Raw genomic sequence first — 14,951 nt, forward strand, 5'->3', positions numbered from 1 at the left:
TTCTACTCTACCGTTACTCTTGTGCATCTAATGTTAATATTTGATGATTATATTTCCATAAGAATCTTCAAATTTTGAGCATGATCGATTGATTGCTTTTGGTTCAGTATAAAGAAGGATGAAGGTGGGATAATAGTCTTTTTGAATAACTCAGAGCTAGTACCGTGATTGTGAGTTTTGTGCCTCATAGTGCTTGCCATTTTACCTAGTGCGGTGGTTCTTAACCAGGGACAACTGTGGCCCCAGGGGACACTTGGTAATGTCTGGAGACATTTTCGATTGTCATGTGCCTAGGTTGAATGCTATTAGCGTCTAGTGGGTAGAGGTCAGGAATGCTCTTAAACATCCTATAGTGCATTGAACAATGCCAACAGTAAAGAATTATCTGATTCCAAATGTCAATAGTGCCAAGATTGAGAACCCCTCACGTATGGCAGTTGCACGATAAAGTATATTGAATTAAAAACTGTGTCCATTCTGTAAAGCATAAGGCTTTACATATTATTTTATATGTGTATTCACATACCAGTTTGATGATTCACAAGGGAGAATTTAGCTCTTTGCTTCAAATTCATTCTTTGCTCAAAATATTAAAACAAAATTTTGGCAATTATAATTGATTTTAAGTTAGTTGTACTCAGTTGAAATAGTATAATATTGGTAATCAATGTTAATCTGTAGTAATATTCAACGTTTTTAATTTGGACTTCCTTTCTCCCTCGAGGTTTTTAACTTCTTGGAATCAATATTGTATATTATTCCTACAGTATTTCCACTTGGATCTGACATAATCAATTCTCTGGAAAAGTTAATTATCCAGATGTCTAAGTCAGTAATTAATCTGGATAAATCCCTATTTTATATTCTTCTTAATCTCATCTTTAGAGTTTTAAGTCTGAGATACTAAAAAGAATTTGCTGAACCCCAGTGCTAGCAAAGCAGGCCTTCAACTTCATGCAACAAAGCAGAGTAGGTCCCACAATTCCAGTGAGGTAGAAGCTAAATTATAACAGAGTTGTTTGCTATATATGCATCATTCCCAATCCTACTTTAAAATTACTATCTCTTACCTCTGTTGATCTGATTTAATCTGGACAAAACTGTTTTTTAAAGGAGATAGATTCTTAACAGTTTTTAAACAGGAGATAGATTCTTGACAGTTTTTGGGGATGGGAATTGAGGGGTGGGAAGAGTTAGGGGGTGACTTACAAGGGAAGAGTATTGCAAAGCACTAAAGTGCTTTATGATCACACAAAAACTATGTGGCAACTTGTTGGATTTTCCTCTTAAATAGTCATGAATGCCACCATTAGCTGGAGGATTAATAGATGGTCATATCTGATGCTCCTCATTTCAATATGGTGCTTGTCAGAAGGAAAACCCATAGCTAAAATAATTGCAGTTGCTGTTCTTTCCTTTTTATTCATGTTTACTTGAACATGACCTACTGAATTCGTAATCTAAGAAGTTTGGCTGATGTGACGTACCTGAGAGGCTTTAAGGATTTGTAACATTTGTGTCTTCATATCTGTAGCAACTAGAGCAGAAGCAAATTCTAGATAGGTTTAACTGCCAAAGAGTTTGGAATTTGGAAATGTGATTTTGATAGGATCTTTGAATTTTGGCATAAAAATTTGCTTGGAGTGATCCCTTAGCAATGGCAGTAATCTGATCAGTCAGAAATAGCCTGTGCTTTAACAAACAGGAGGCTGCCAGCATGTGAAGTTAGTGTCTAATAGATTAGGTGAGGTTGAGGAGAAAATAGAGAGATGGTGTTATAATAACCAGAAACTTTGTAGTAGTGTCAGAGAGGTGTTTAACATGAGGGTTTCAGTGTGATGGATCTGCCATACTTTTCTGTTTAAGAGAGAGAAAAATCAGAAAACTTCCCAACTCCTCACCTCCCTCTTCTGTGGTTTTTCACTTGTACCGGTTTTCAACCTGGCAACACATTGGAATTGCTGGAAGAGTTTAAAAAAATTACTAATGCATGGGCTCCACTCCTAGCAACCCCAGTATAATTGAAGGCTGGGCATTGTATTTTGAAAAGAGCTCCACAGATGAATCAGACATGCAGCCAGGGTTGAGCACCACTGCTTTATAGCAGTGCATCAGAATTGTCTGCAGAGCTATTTATTAGGTCTGGCTGAGGCCTGAGAATTTATTTTCATTTCTAACAAGTTCCCAGGTGATGCTGATATTGCTGGTAAGGCAATCCCATTTTGAGAACCACCAAGAAGGCTGTTGTAAAAAATCTTTTGGGTGTAACTGATCTTTTTCTTTTTATAAACATTGCTAGTGCTATATTATTGGGTTAAAAATTAAGATTAAAGAGGGCTTCCCTGGTGGTGCAGTGGTTGAGAGTCCGCCTGCCGATGCAGGGGACACAGGTTCGTGCCCCGGTCCGGGAAGATCCCACGTGCTGCGGAGCGGCTGGGCCCGTGAGCCATGGCCGCTGAGCCTGCGCGTCCGGACCCTGTGCTCTTCAACGGGAGAGGCCACAACAGTGAGAGGCCCGCGTACCGCAAAAAAAAAAAAAAAAATTAAGATTAAAGAAAAGTACTATGCATATGATTCTTTTTATGTAAAAAAGATAGATGCATCTATATGCATTGAATTTTTTTTCAAATAGCATTTTTAATTTTTAAAAAAGTTTGAAAAATAATAGATAAATGTATATGTATAACTGAATCACTTTGCTGTACACCTGAACTAACACAACATTGATAATCAACTACAAAATAAAATTAAAAGTTAAAAAAATAAAAGACGAATGAAATAATGCCATTTGCAGCAACACGGATGGACCTAGAGATGATCATACAAGTGAAGTAAGTCAGACAGAGAAAGACAAATACTCTATGACATCACTTACATGTGGAATCTAAAAAAACAGTACAGGGACTTCCCATCGGTCCAGTGGTTAAGACTTCGCCTTCCAAAGCAAGAGGTGTGGGTTTGATCCCTGGTTGGGGAGCTAGGATCCCACATGCCTCACAGCCAAAAATCCAAATCATAAAGCAGAAGCAAAACTGTAAAAAATTCAATAAAGACTTTAAAAATGGTCCACATCATAAAACATCTTAGGGCTTCCCTGGTGGCGCAGTGGTTGAGAGTCCCCCTGCCGATGCAGGGGACACGGGTTCGTGCCCCGGTCCGGGAAGATCCCACATGCCGCGGAGCAGCTGGGCCCGTGAGCTATGGCCGCTGAGCCTGCGTGTCCGGAGCCTGTGCTCCGCAATGGGAGAGGCCACAACAGTGAGAGGCCCGCGTACCGCAAAAAAAAAAAAAAAAAAAAACTTAAAAAAAGTAGTACAAATGAACTTATTTACAAAACAGAAACAGACTCACAGACATAGAAAACAAACTTATGGTTATCAAAGGGGAAGGGAGAGGGGAGAGATAAATTGGGAGTATGGGATTAATAGATGCACACTACTATATATAAAATAGGTAAATAACAAGGATTTACTGTATAGCACAGGAAACTATATTCAATATCTTGTAATAACCTAAAATGGAAAAAAATCGAAAAAAAGAATATAGATATATACATATGTATATATGTATAACCGAATCAGTTTGCTGTACACCTGAAACTAGCAATAATAAAAGCCACATCAAAACTTTGTTTAGTACTTCATAGTTTAAAAAGCTAATGAATTTACAATTTCTAGTAGACTTTTTAAACTATTTAAAATAATTTGTTTGTGCTTTTTTCCTTTTTTTTTTAAACCCCATTATATGAGGATCCTTCACATTTCAGATCTTTTATTTTATATAGTCTTTTAGGTACCTGAATCGATGTAGCCCAGATAAAAGATTTGTCCTTGTTCAACAGAAATTTCAAGAATTTATAATTTGCAGAGTTTATTTGATATGGAAGAAATATTTTCTTTTTTCTCACCTTAAGTATACTGGGGAAACACAGAACCATATACTGAGAAAAATGGGGGTAAGTGGGCACAGAGACGGAGAGATAGTGCTTATAGGTTGGGGCAGTGTTAGAGGAAATGGAACCTTCCAGGTTTGGAAAGAGATCAGCAAGAGGAGGAGGTGGCCAGTGATTTCCAAGAATGCAGGAATCAAGGGGATGGATATGAAAGAGCTACTGGATTGAGAAGCTTGGTCAAAGTCATAGAGCTATTAAATGGCAGAGTCTGCTGTCTAATTTGGGTCTCTAAGACCCGGGTTTATTCTCTTTTCTGGAAAAGAATTAGATATAGGAAAAACATAGTTCTAATGAGCCAACTCTGCAACAAATGCAGCAAATGATATTTTTGTGACAATTTTGAATCTAGATGGTAGTGGCTTTTTTGTAGCTATATTTGGATATTAAGAAGGTGTAGTCCTGAAATGACAGCTTCCAATGTGACTTTCTGTTTTTCAGAAACCATCCTCAGCCCTTGATCACTGTGCTTGAACACAGACCTGATTGCTGGCCAGTACTTTTGCAACAGCTGACAACTTTTTTCCAGCAATGCCCTGAAAGGTAATGTAAAATAAAATAAATGAGGGAGATGTATAGTATATGCTAATTTTAGAGTTTTTCTTTTAAGCTGCTTTGATTGTAATGTTCTCTCCTGAAGTAAGGAAATGTCTTAGAGCAGGATATAGTTTTCTATTTTCTTTTTAAGAGTAAGAGAAAAAAATCCTACCAGATTTACTGATTGTTGAAATATTGACTATGAGAAAAGCTATTATTAAATAAACTAAGCATTGGTTAGTTGGGAAAGTTGATTGGAAATATTTGGTAAACTACTACATGGTACATATGGAAGATAGGTTCTTCCCTCTGGAAATTGATTAGTGAGTTAATCTCTCCATTAGAAACCAGTGCCAGTTGGGATTAAGCAGTCCTGCCAAATGGGACCAGATAGCTGCCATATGTGCAGTTAGTTTAGCTTCACCAAGGCCTTCTGCCTTCTGATGCTCCTCAAAGCTTTCTCACATCCTTGTTACTATGGCACTGGCTCAGGCGGTCATCTCTTACTGTGGCTATTGCCACCTATTCCTAACTGGCATCTCTGCCTCTGATCTCGTCCTGTTCAAGGCCATTCTCTAAGCATCCATCAGGGTGACGCATCAAGAGAGCAGATCTTATTGCATCACTCCCTTTCTTAAGTCGCTGCAGCTGTGATTTTCAAACTGCACTTGCAATGTATAGGCTAAGCATGGAAACACCCTCACACCCCTTCAGCTCTTTTTCTTATAGACTGTTTTTTTATGTGTTGATATCTTATGGAAAACAATAGTTTGGTCTCTGAAATAGTTGGAAAATCCCTGGGCTACAGGACGAAATCTATTATGTCATGCTAGGCTCTGTGTATGATCTGTTTCACCAATTTTATTTTCTCCTATCTTTATCTCATAATTTATGAATTATGTATTTCAGCAATACACCGACTTGCTTTGGTTCCACACAGGAAACAGTGCTGTTTCCTCGCCTCTGTGCTTTTTCTGACTAATACCCTAGCCCTTTCTTGATTAATTTCTGTATTTTAAATCTCTGTTTAGGGACTTGCCTGGTGGTCCAGAGGTTAAGACTCCACGCTTCCACTGCAGGGGCACGGGTTTGATTCCTGGTCGGGGAATTAAGATCCCACATGCTGTGTGGTGTGGCCAAAAAACTAAAAAAAAATCAAAAAAATCTCTGCTTAGGTATTGTCTCTCCTAGGAAGTGTGTACTTACCACACGCTGAATTAGGTGTCTCTTTTACATGCTCCCTTAGTAACTTCAGTTGTGATTTCTGACATCATTATACTTACTGTATGGTCTTATAATTATTCTCCTCCATTAACTGTGAAACTTTCTTACTTTCTTGAGGACAGGGACTGTGTCTCAATATTCTTCATATTAATAATGCCTGGCACATTTTTGGGTGCTTTATAAATGTTGAATTTATATATGTATACACATGAGGCCCACAGATTGGTGGGGCCCAGGCAGTGGGTTGTAGAGTGCCTCCTAAAATATTATATCACTGTATACTTAGTATGTCACACAAGGTCATGATGGGATGGTACCATTGTCCCATGTAATCCAGTGCCTGAGTTACATTTACCACACTAGCCACGTTCATGTGTTCTAGCTCTTGAAGGTCTTAGAGTGTCCTATACATACAGTGTATTAGAACATTATTTCGGAGTCTATAACTTCAATTTTAGATGGAATTTCCAGGCAGGATATACTGCTACAGGAAGTTTTAAAGAGATATAGGGAAACTTGTAATCATCTGCCAGTGATAAAAGTCCATGTAACAATTGAATGAATACCTTAAAATAAACATTATTATCATCCTCTCTTCCCTCACCTAGGACTGCATTTTCGAAGGTAAGATATTAATGTTTACTAAAAAAGTCTTTGTTCATCCATGTCAGAAAGCAAAAATAACAAATTTATAAACATTTGTTTAATGAAGTTTCTCTTGTTAAATAGATTGGGGTACTTTATAAAAGATATTGCTGGGCTTCCCTGGTGGCACAGTGGTTGGGAGTCCACCTGCTGATGCAGGGGACACGGGTTCGTGCCCCGGTCTGGGAGGATCCCACGTGCCGCGGAGCGGCTGGGCCCGTGTGCCATGGCCGCTGAGCCTGCGCGTCCGGAGCCTGTGCTCCGCAGCAAAAAAACATGTTGCTGCTGATGTGCCATATTTGTTGTTAGCTTGTTTTTAGGGTAATCCTTACAATATCTCTCTTTTCCAGTGGTTTAGTTAGTCAGCAAATAATTAACTTACTTTTTGGTTGTTTCATTTCAAAAGATTATTATATTGGAATTTGAAAGTAGTTCTTCTAATGATATATGTCCAGATAGTCATAAGGAGAAGAGATTATTAATTGAGTTTGGTTTACTTATGGATAAGCTTTCATTGACTTATTCCTTTCATTTGAATTCTGGAGTGTTAGAGTATACTATCTAGAGCTTTATAGAAGTTTCAAATTATTTTATATTTATTTGCAAAGAATAATTACAGTTGTCTCATTTCTACTTTTGCACTATGAGACTGTTCTTTGCAGGATGAAATTGATCACTCTGCTTGCATTTTCAGCAGACTGTTAGTTTCTTGAGGTTTAATTTTAGAGTAAGTTAACTTAGTAGTTTTTACTTTGTCATTTAGAAGGTAATGAAGGAAGTTTGGTAATTTAATAAGAATATAAATAGTGATTCACAACTATAGGAAGGAGGCAAAATGTGACAGTAGCTTGTATTCTAGCTCTTTCTGTGTTAGGAATTGTTGATTAGAGTAGCTGGGTTCACTTTTTTTTTTTTTTGAAAAGTCTACATGCTGTATAATTCCATTTATATAACATTCTGGAAAATGTAAAACTATAGAGTGGCAAACAGATTAGTACTTTCCAGGGGTTTGTTGAGGGGAGGGAGGTAGGGTTAAAAAGGTGAAGTATAGAGGATTTTTAAGGCAGTAAAAGTATTTCATATGACATTGTAATGGTGGATACATGACACTATGCATTTATCAATACCCATAGAATTTTACAGCACAAAAAGTGAACTTTAATGTATGCAAATATATGTGTGTGTGTGTGTGTGTATGTATATATATATATCCCAGAAATGGAATGAAAAAAGAAATGAGCTATCAAGTCACACAAAGAATATAGCTGTATTACAAACTGTATTACAAATGTGGGAAGAAACCTCGCTGGAGGTGGTAGAGTAGAAAGGTGCTAGCCTACATGTATGGGTTCACTTTTAATAGAATGTATCAACAGATGTCTTGAAATAGCAGTGTATCTTCGTGCTACATTTTTGGGGGCATGTTTCTCCAGTTAAATTCTGCACTGATTTGTAGAAGGCCTGTGGTGTTAAGACTTCACCATTATAGAACCGAGAATTGGGTGAATTGACAATGATGTCAAGGTCTTTAGGGCTGGATACTTCAAGATTATCTAGTCTAACACATAGTTTTTCAGATGAGGGAACTAAGGAGAGCAACATTAAATGACTTGTTCAAGGTCAGATGGCTAGTGGCAGAGTTGGGCCCAAAGGCTCAGTGTTTTGATTTTCATTACAAGTCTTTTCCCACTGCTTCTCCATCCTTGGTGAACATATATGAAAGCCTTGTGTGTAGATACATGCACAATTGGTTGCATTTTTAAACATTCTTAATCACTTTGGGATTTCAGGTTGTTTTATTATTTCCCTTTTCTCCTTAAGCCCTGTTAATTGCATACCCCACTGCAGTGATAGTAGATCATCAGATACCACATAGGAAATGCAAAATCTAAAATCAGGACAGATTAAGCCACAGAGATTTTTAAAAAGTATATTGTTCTAGGAAAGCTCAACATTATGCTCCTGATGTCAAATATTAACAGCATCTTGGAAATATATTTCTTTGTATGAACCTTGCATTTCACCTTCAGCATTTCAAAGTAGGAGAAAACTGATAAGCTATTCATGGATGTTTTTGACACCTGGCTAGTATTTATTCTTTGGGGAGTACATTATTAGCGAGAGATGGAGGAACAATGTTTCTTAAATCTCTTTTCGGCTCCATATTCTAACCCATACATACATTGTCTACTTGCTTAATCTATGAAAGTTCTTTTAGTTTCCTAAAGCGGGTAGTGTGATGAAGCCATGTGTTTCATAATTATGAAACTCATAAGTCTTTTTGTTTTTTATGGATTGTGTGTTTGTGCTCATGAAAAAAAAAAAAATCCCTCCAGATTGTGAGCATGGATTTCATCAGAGCATGGATTTCATCTGTTTTTGTTTCTTGCTTGATTTCTAGCACATAGAAGAGTGAATGGTATACTGTAGGAACTCAGAAATTTTGTCAAGCAAATAAATGAATAGATTAAATCTTATCAATTTGGTAACTTTTTAATTTTTATTAATGTTAATGGTGTTTTGAAATCACATTGCTGTGGGATGTATAGTAGTATAAAATTATGTTGTCAGGCATAACTCAAATGCCATTTCCTCCAATAAGTATTGCACTTTATACCTTTCTTTTAGCAGTTTTCACTTTCTATTCTCTAGTCCAGAAACAGAGCTGATTGTCCCTGTTAGACTATATGCTTCTTAAGGATAGATATTGCCTGGTTCATCTTTGTATCTTATCTAGTAATAACTTGTGTATAATCAATATGAAAAATATTAAAATTGTGATACTTAATCGATGCATGCTAATTGTAAATCCACTCTATAACTTAGTGTAAATGAATCGATTAATTTAATGATTGAGCATCTCTTTGAGGGCCTAGTGTGTACAGTTATTTGTGATACAGCATTAAACAGAAATCCATGGTTCATGCCCTCATTGGCTTATAGTCTGTCAGGGGATGGAGATATTAAATAAATAATGACAATAAAGTCATTATCCTGTGCAAGCACATAATGGGGATCTGACCAAGGCTAGGTATCAGGGAAGGCCCTCAGGAAGTCATTTTAAAGGGAGAATGGAAAAATGATAGAAATTAGGGAGAAAGGGGAGAGTATTATAGGTAGATGGAACAGCAGGTGAGAAGAAAGCCCAGATGGCTTGATTAGAGATCTGAAAGAAGTTTAGTGTAGTTCAGTGGAGAGTGGAGAAAAGCAAGAAATGAGACTAGAAAGAGGCCAAATTATGAAGGGTTTGTGAATTGGGCTAAGTACTTTATCTTAAGCATAAGTTTTTTCAAGCTGATTAATGACATGATCAAATTTTTATATCTGAAAGGTCATTCTGGCATTTTAGTGTCTTTGGACTTGGAGTTATTGGGATGTATTGTAATCTAAATAGATCCGAAACATATGTAAAGTCTTCCTCCTCTGAGTGGGAAGAACTTAAGAGGAGGGACTTGACAAATTACTTTATCCCTCTCTGCCTCAGTTTCTGTATCTGCATAATGGGATAATAATATTTTTATTTCATAGGGTTGTGGTGAGGATTGATTGAGTTGAAAGGCATAAAGTGCAGTAACTTGCACACTCTGAGTGCTAACAAGTTGACAAGTAAATGTTAACTGTTATCATCATCTTCTTGGGATGTCTGTATGTCTTTGTTTTACATAGGACCTTACCTGTCGAGTTTTTCCAAAAATGCATGCATACTCCTGGAAAAATGGATCCTAACGTCTATAATTCTAAAAAGGTTCTCAGATGATTCTGATGTTCACCAAAGACTGGTCCTGGAGATGTAGATGCTATTCTAGTGTGCAAGTAGAGGCCGTCTTAGTCCTGGGCATCAGGCTTGTAGGCTCCAGGTGTTGAGTCATTCTCCCCAGTGTACAAAGAACTGTTTGGCATGGGTTTAGGTGGGTCATGGTGGACTAGAAGAGTCATGAAAAAAAGATACACTCAATGGTATCATAGTTTATGATATGTCATGAACTCTAAGTTGATGTTTGACACTTACTTGCTTGGTACCCTGTTTAACTCAGTTACTGGCTTATGCATTCCATGGCTTACTTGCAGGTCAGAAGTTTCATGTATCCAAATAATGGCACCGTTTCTATGGTATCTGTATTGTGAACCATCCCAGTTACAAGAATATGCTAAACTCCGGCTAGCTCTGCTCAAAGTCTTAGTTCACCCCCGGGTTCTTTGTGACAAAGAAGAACCATCAATATTGGAACAACAGATGCTACAACTGTGTTGCGACATGGTTCCATGTTTGCAGGTAAGGCCTTTCCTCCTCCTTCACTAATATAGCACCAGCATTAGTAAGTGGTGATTGTTATTTTTGTACATAAAATAGAGCCCATGTGATCTGGCAAACAGCTCTAGAAATGCTTGCAGGGTTTTGGAGGTGATGAAGGAAACAAATCTAGATTTCACTTTAATATATACAATGTTAACTAAATTCGCAGAAATATAAACCAACATAGTCCATTTTAGGATTACTAGGAATGAAATCTATAAGAAAGACTTCTCAGGGAAAATAATTTTGCATTGAGTTTTTCCTTGTGCTGGAGACTAAGAGGGTTATAAGGAAAAAAAATGTCCTTTTTGTGTAAGTTTGGAAAAAAGGCATCTCTCTGGGCAGATGCAGCCCTAGGGACACAGGGCTTGACCAGCTGAATGCTGGCTAGATTCCAGTTTTCACAAGTCCCCTTACAGTGTATGTGGTGACCCTGATGGCTCCTGTTCTTGGGAAGACCACAGTCTAGTAAGAGAGCTAAAACAAGTATATATATTTGTATAATTCAAAGTAGATGGATGAAGTATTTTATCCATACAGAGGTATGGATAAAATGCTTAGGGAATTCAGGGGAGAGGTAAATTTGAGCTACCTCTATAACTACAGATTTAAAAAAAATTCCAGTTGCCAGCTTGTTGTGATTTGGGTGTAGTGATTCATTTATCCCATCCCACCATCTAGGTTTGTTGTTTGCCTAGAATCTGAACACCATGCTGCTTAGCTGATGGAGGGAATCTGTGATTATTTTTCAAGGTGATCACTTGAGGTCACAGATGACCTGTTTTAAGTTTGTGTTAGCAAGGAGTCACTAGAGTGACTCTTTTACGGCTCATAAATAGGCTTTCCTATAATCAAGGCAGAGAAAAGTTAATTCAAGTGAATTCTCCTGTGGCTTTTCCAAAGCTTTTGTTTTGTGTGGGCAACAAAGCAATGTATAGGCGGATGTCTTGAACTAGCGTACAGTTTTTCCATACGATGCTTGCATTACCCTGTTCTGTGCTCTTTGGTAGGTGTTTGCCTTCATCGTCATCAACCTGTATTGACAAGCCTAAATACTTCTATAAGTGTGCTCTGTGCAGTATTTCTGGAAATCTGTGGCTTGTTAATATAGTCAAGATAGGTGAGGAAAAAAGAGATCCGTCATTTGGAACTAATGGGACTAGTGACATAAATACATTTAATAACTTAACAAAACAGCTTTATTGGAATGAAGAATTTGAGAGTTGGGAGGGGTCTTAGTGGCAATGTCATCCATTTTCCCACGGGTTATAGGCACTTCTTATCCTCTCTGAGAGACAACCATCCCACGACTAATTAAATATTTTAGTGATAGGAAGCATGCTATTTTGCAGGGCAACCATTTATTATTATTTTTTTTTAGCAAGTACTTCTAATTGACCTGCATTTTCCTAAGATTACCCATTAGTCCCCCTTCTTCTCAGAACAAAGCAAAATAAGCTTTTTAAAAAGCCCATCTGCATCCTATCTTGTGTTGTTTCTCTCTTCCTTCCTTTTCTTCCCTTTCATCCTTTACTCCCTCCCTCCCTCCTTTCTTTTCTTCATCAGTTTCTTTACTTCTCCACATGAAATGGTTTTGACTTTTCACTGTTATTTGCAAGGAATTCTCTAGTTTATTGGTGTTGAGAATGTGTCTCTATGAAATGTTCTTCTTAGAGCTGAATACAGTAGTATAGATGTGGTCTGATCCATACTGAGCATTTCAATACCATCATGTTAATTAAAAATTTTTTTCCTGAGAAATATCTGTCAACCCTGTTGACCCATAGGTCAATGAGATGATGGTCAGTGAAACTCCTGTTTCTTTTTCTTCTCACTCCAATTGTTCTTCCATTTTGTATTTATGGAATTGTCTTTTTTTGGACTTCACCTGCCTTGAACTTCACTGTTGACTTTGGTCCCAGTAGTTCTTTTTAATTGTGACTTTTGTCATCTCACATATTATTCATTGCACATGTTCTATTTCTACATAAAGAGAAACCATTACTTACAAAGTATTCTTGTTAAGAATTTTGGTAATGTTAAAGATTAGAGAGCCTTTAATGCTAAGTTGCTGAGGTTGTCTTTCAAAAATTTTTTTTATTACGGAAAATTTCAAGTATGTACAAAAAAATGCACTCAAGGAAATATATTGTCAAATAAACATGGGGCTTTACTTTGTTTTAAATTCCTTTCTTGGTGGCCTTTTGCCTTTGCCATTGTATATTTGCAAAAGAATGAAATAATTTAGCTACTGAACTAAGTTATTTCTTATAACTTAAGTATTCTCTGCTGTCTCCTCCCCTTGATCTTTTAATAGTTTTTTTTCTTCTTGTTTGTTCGGAATTAACTTCTCTCTCTGTGTATAACTTATAGTCATTTTGGGTTATTATGGTGGTAACGACTGGTGAAAGGTACAGCTGGTTAACTGTAGGCTTTCCTCTTGATGAATTTAACAGACACAAGGCTCCTGATTGAAGCAGATGGTTCATTGTTTGTAATCTCTGGGAAATGCCAGTGTGTCTGTGAGCAGGACCATATCCTTAATACTAACTCCAGAATTTTGATCAGAACAGCTGGGTTTGAATTGAATTGGGATTTTCAAGAGCACCCAAGTCCTTCCTATCTAATACATTAGCCAGCTGAGAAGACACTACCATTTGAATGTCGTCTTTCACTGCATCTGCCAAGTGTGGAAATGATGCTCTCAGTTAAGGTTGTCTGAGCAAATTTCGTTCAGATGAAGGGCTTAGCAGTGCATTAGAATAACACGCCAACCCTTTCCTTCCAGGTAGCTATGTTGAAATTATAGAAAGGAGAGTCCATTTGGAGAACTCAGAACCAACTTTAATTAATTTCCTTCAACATGATGGTACTGTCATGTAATTTGCCTTTAAAAATCTGCACTCAGAGTAGTTAGAAAAATAAATGAAAAGAATTTGTGCCAGCCAGCAGTAACAAAAACAGTAGCAAATTGTGTTTTGGTTAGTGACAAAAGGAGAAAGCAGAGTTGTACAGTTTAACTCTCTCTGAGTTACATAAATTTCTTCATCCCTTTTAAGTCTTTATAGGTTTAGAGGAAAAAAATTTTATTGGTAAAGCTTCTTATATAAGCTAAAATTATCCTTTTGTTTGTGTATTATTTTAATATCACAAGATTGTTTCTCAAACAGATGAGAGATTTGATACAGACAACAGAAGTGATGCTGTTTATCGAAGAAGTATATTTAAGCCTTTTGCGTCATCCTGTTTTCTGGAAAATTCAGCTTATCCAGATGACCCTTCAGCTGCTGTGTGTCTGTGAAGTCAGCTTAAACATAACTGGGGAATGCTCATCTTTAATTCACCTTTTAGAGCACAGTGTTGAACTTCTGAAGGAGGTAAGGATTGTAAGAAGTTTTAATGTCAGTTATCACTTAAGTAGGTCTTTTAGTAGCAGGGTGGGTGTGCTCTCTTACTTTCTTGCATATCAAAGGTGTTTTGATCTAATACTATTAGATCATACTAGTAATGCATCAATAGTACTACTATCATTTATTATAAAAATGAGTCATTAAATACTCTTTGGAGCATCAGTTAAGGGTTTACCACTGTGGTATTTTTTTCATTTATTCATGTAGAACACAAGTATTGAACACTTATATGCCACACTCTATAGAAGAATTCAGTTGACCCTTGAACAACTTAGGAGTTAGGGGCGCCAATCCTCCACTCAGTGGAAAATACACGTATAACTTTACAGTCGGCTCTCCCTATCTGGAGTTCTGCATCCATTGATTCAACCAACCGCTGATTGTGTAGTACTGTAGTACATATCTATCGACAAAAATCCATGTACAAGTGGACCTGTGCAGTTCAAACCCATGTGTTATTCAAGGGCCACTTGTACTTAGATGAAAAGGCCATTCTGTGACCTCAAGGGGCTTACAAACATGCAAATAAATAATAGTAGTACAATAAGGTAAATTGCTTGTATGGGGGTATATTTAAAGTACCATGGGAGCACAATTTAAGGGAGGTAGGGCATGAGTTCAGATTTGAGGAAGTCTGAGTAGGAGTTTGCTTGGTACAAACCAGAGGCTGAGAAGGCATTCCAGCTGCTGGAACAGCATGTGCCCCGGCACAGAAACATGAGCGAGCAGGCAGGCATGGCTTGTTCAGAAAAAAAGTGTTGAGTGTTGCCAAAGGATTAAGGTGTAAGAGATAAGGCTGGGCCTACCGTGAAGGGTCTTCCATACCACACAAATGAGCTTACATCTTATCTTCTAGGCAGTGGCATGCTATGGAAGACCTTTCAGCAAAGAG

General features: G+C 37.4%; 1 protein-coding gene across 3 annotated transcripts in view; it reads left to right on the top strand.

Moving 5' to 3' along the window:
* The window catches only part of FOCAD (focadhesin), a 312,885-nt gene that overhangs the window by 73,297 nt on the left and 224,637 nt on the right, over nt 1-14,951 (top strand). For all 3 annotated transcript variants that reach the window (XM_067744497.1, XM_067744498.1, XM_067744499.1), the window contains 3 exons: nt 4,391-4,492; nt 10,424-10,628; nt 13,820-14,026. In XM_067744497.1, the coding sequence (XP_067600598.1) occupies nt 4,391-4,492; nt 10,424-10,628; nt 13,820-14,026 (514 nt within the window). The remainder of the gene's footprint in view (nt 1-4,390; nt 4,493-10,423; nt 10,629-13,819; nt 14,027-14,951) is intronic.

The sequence above is a fragment of the Pseudorca crassidens genome, chromosome 7 (genome assembly GCF_039906515.1).
Source record: "Pseudorca crassidens isolate mPseCra1 chromosome 7, mPseCra1.hap1, whole genome shotgun sequence".
NCBI classification, from domain to species: Eukaryota; Metazoa; Chordata; class Mammalia; order Artiodactyla; family Delphinidae; genus Pseudorca; species Pseudorca crassidens.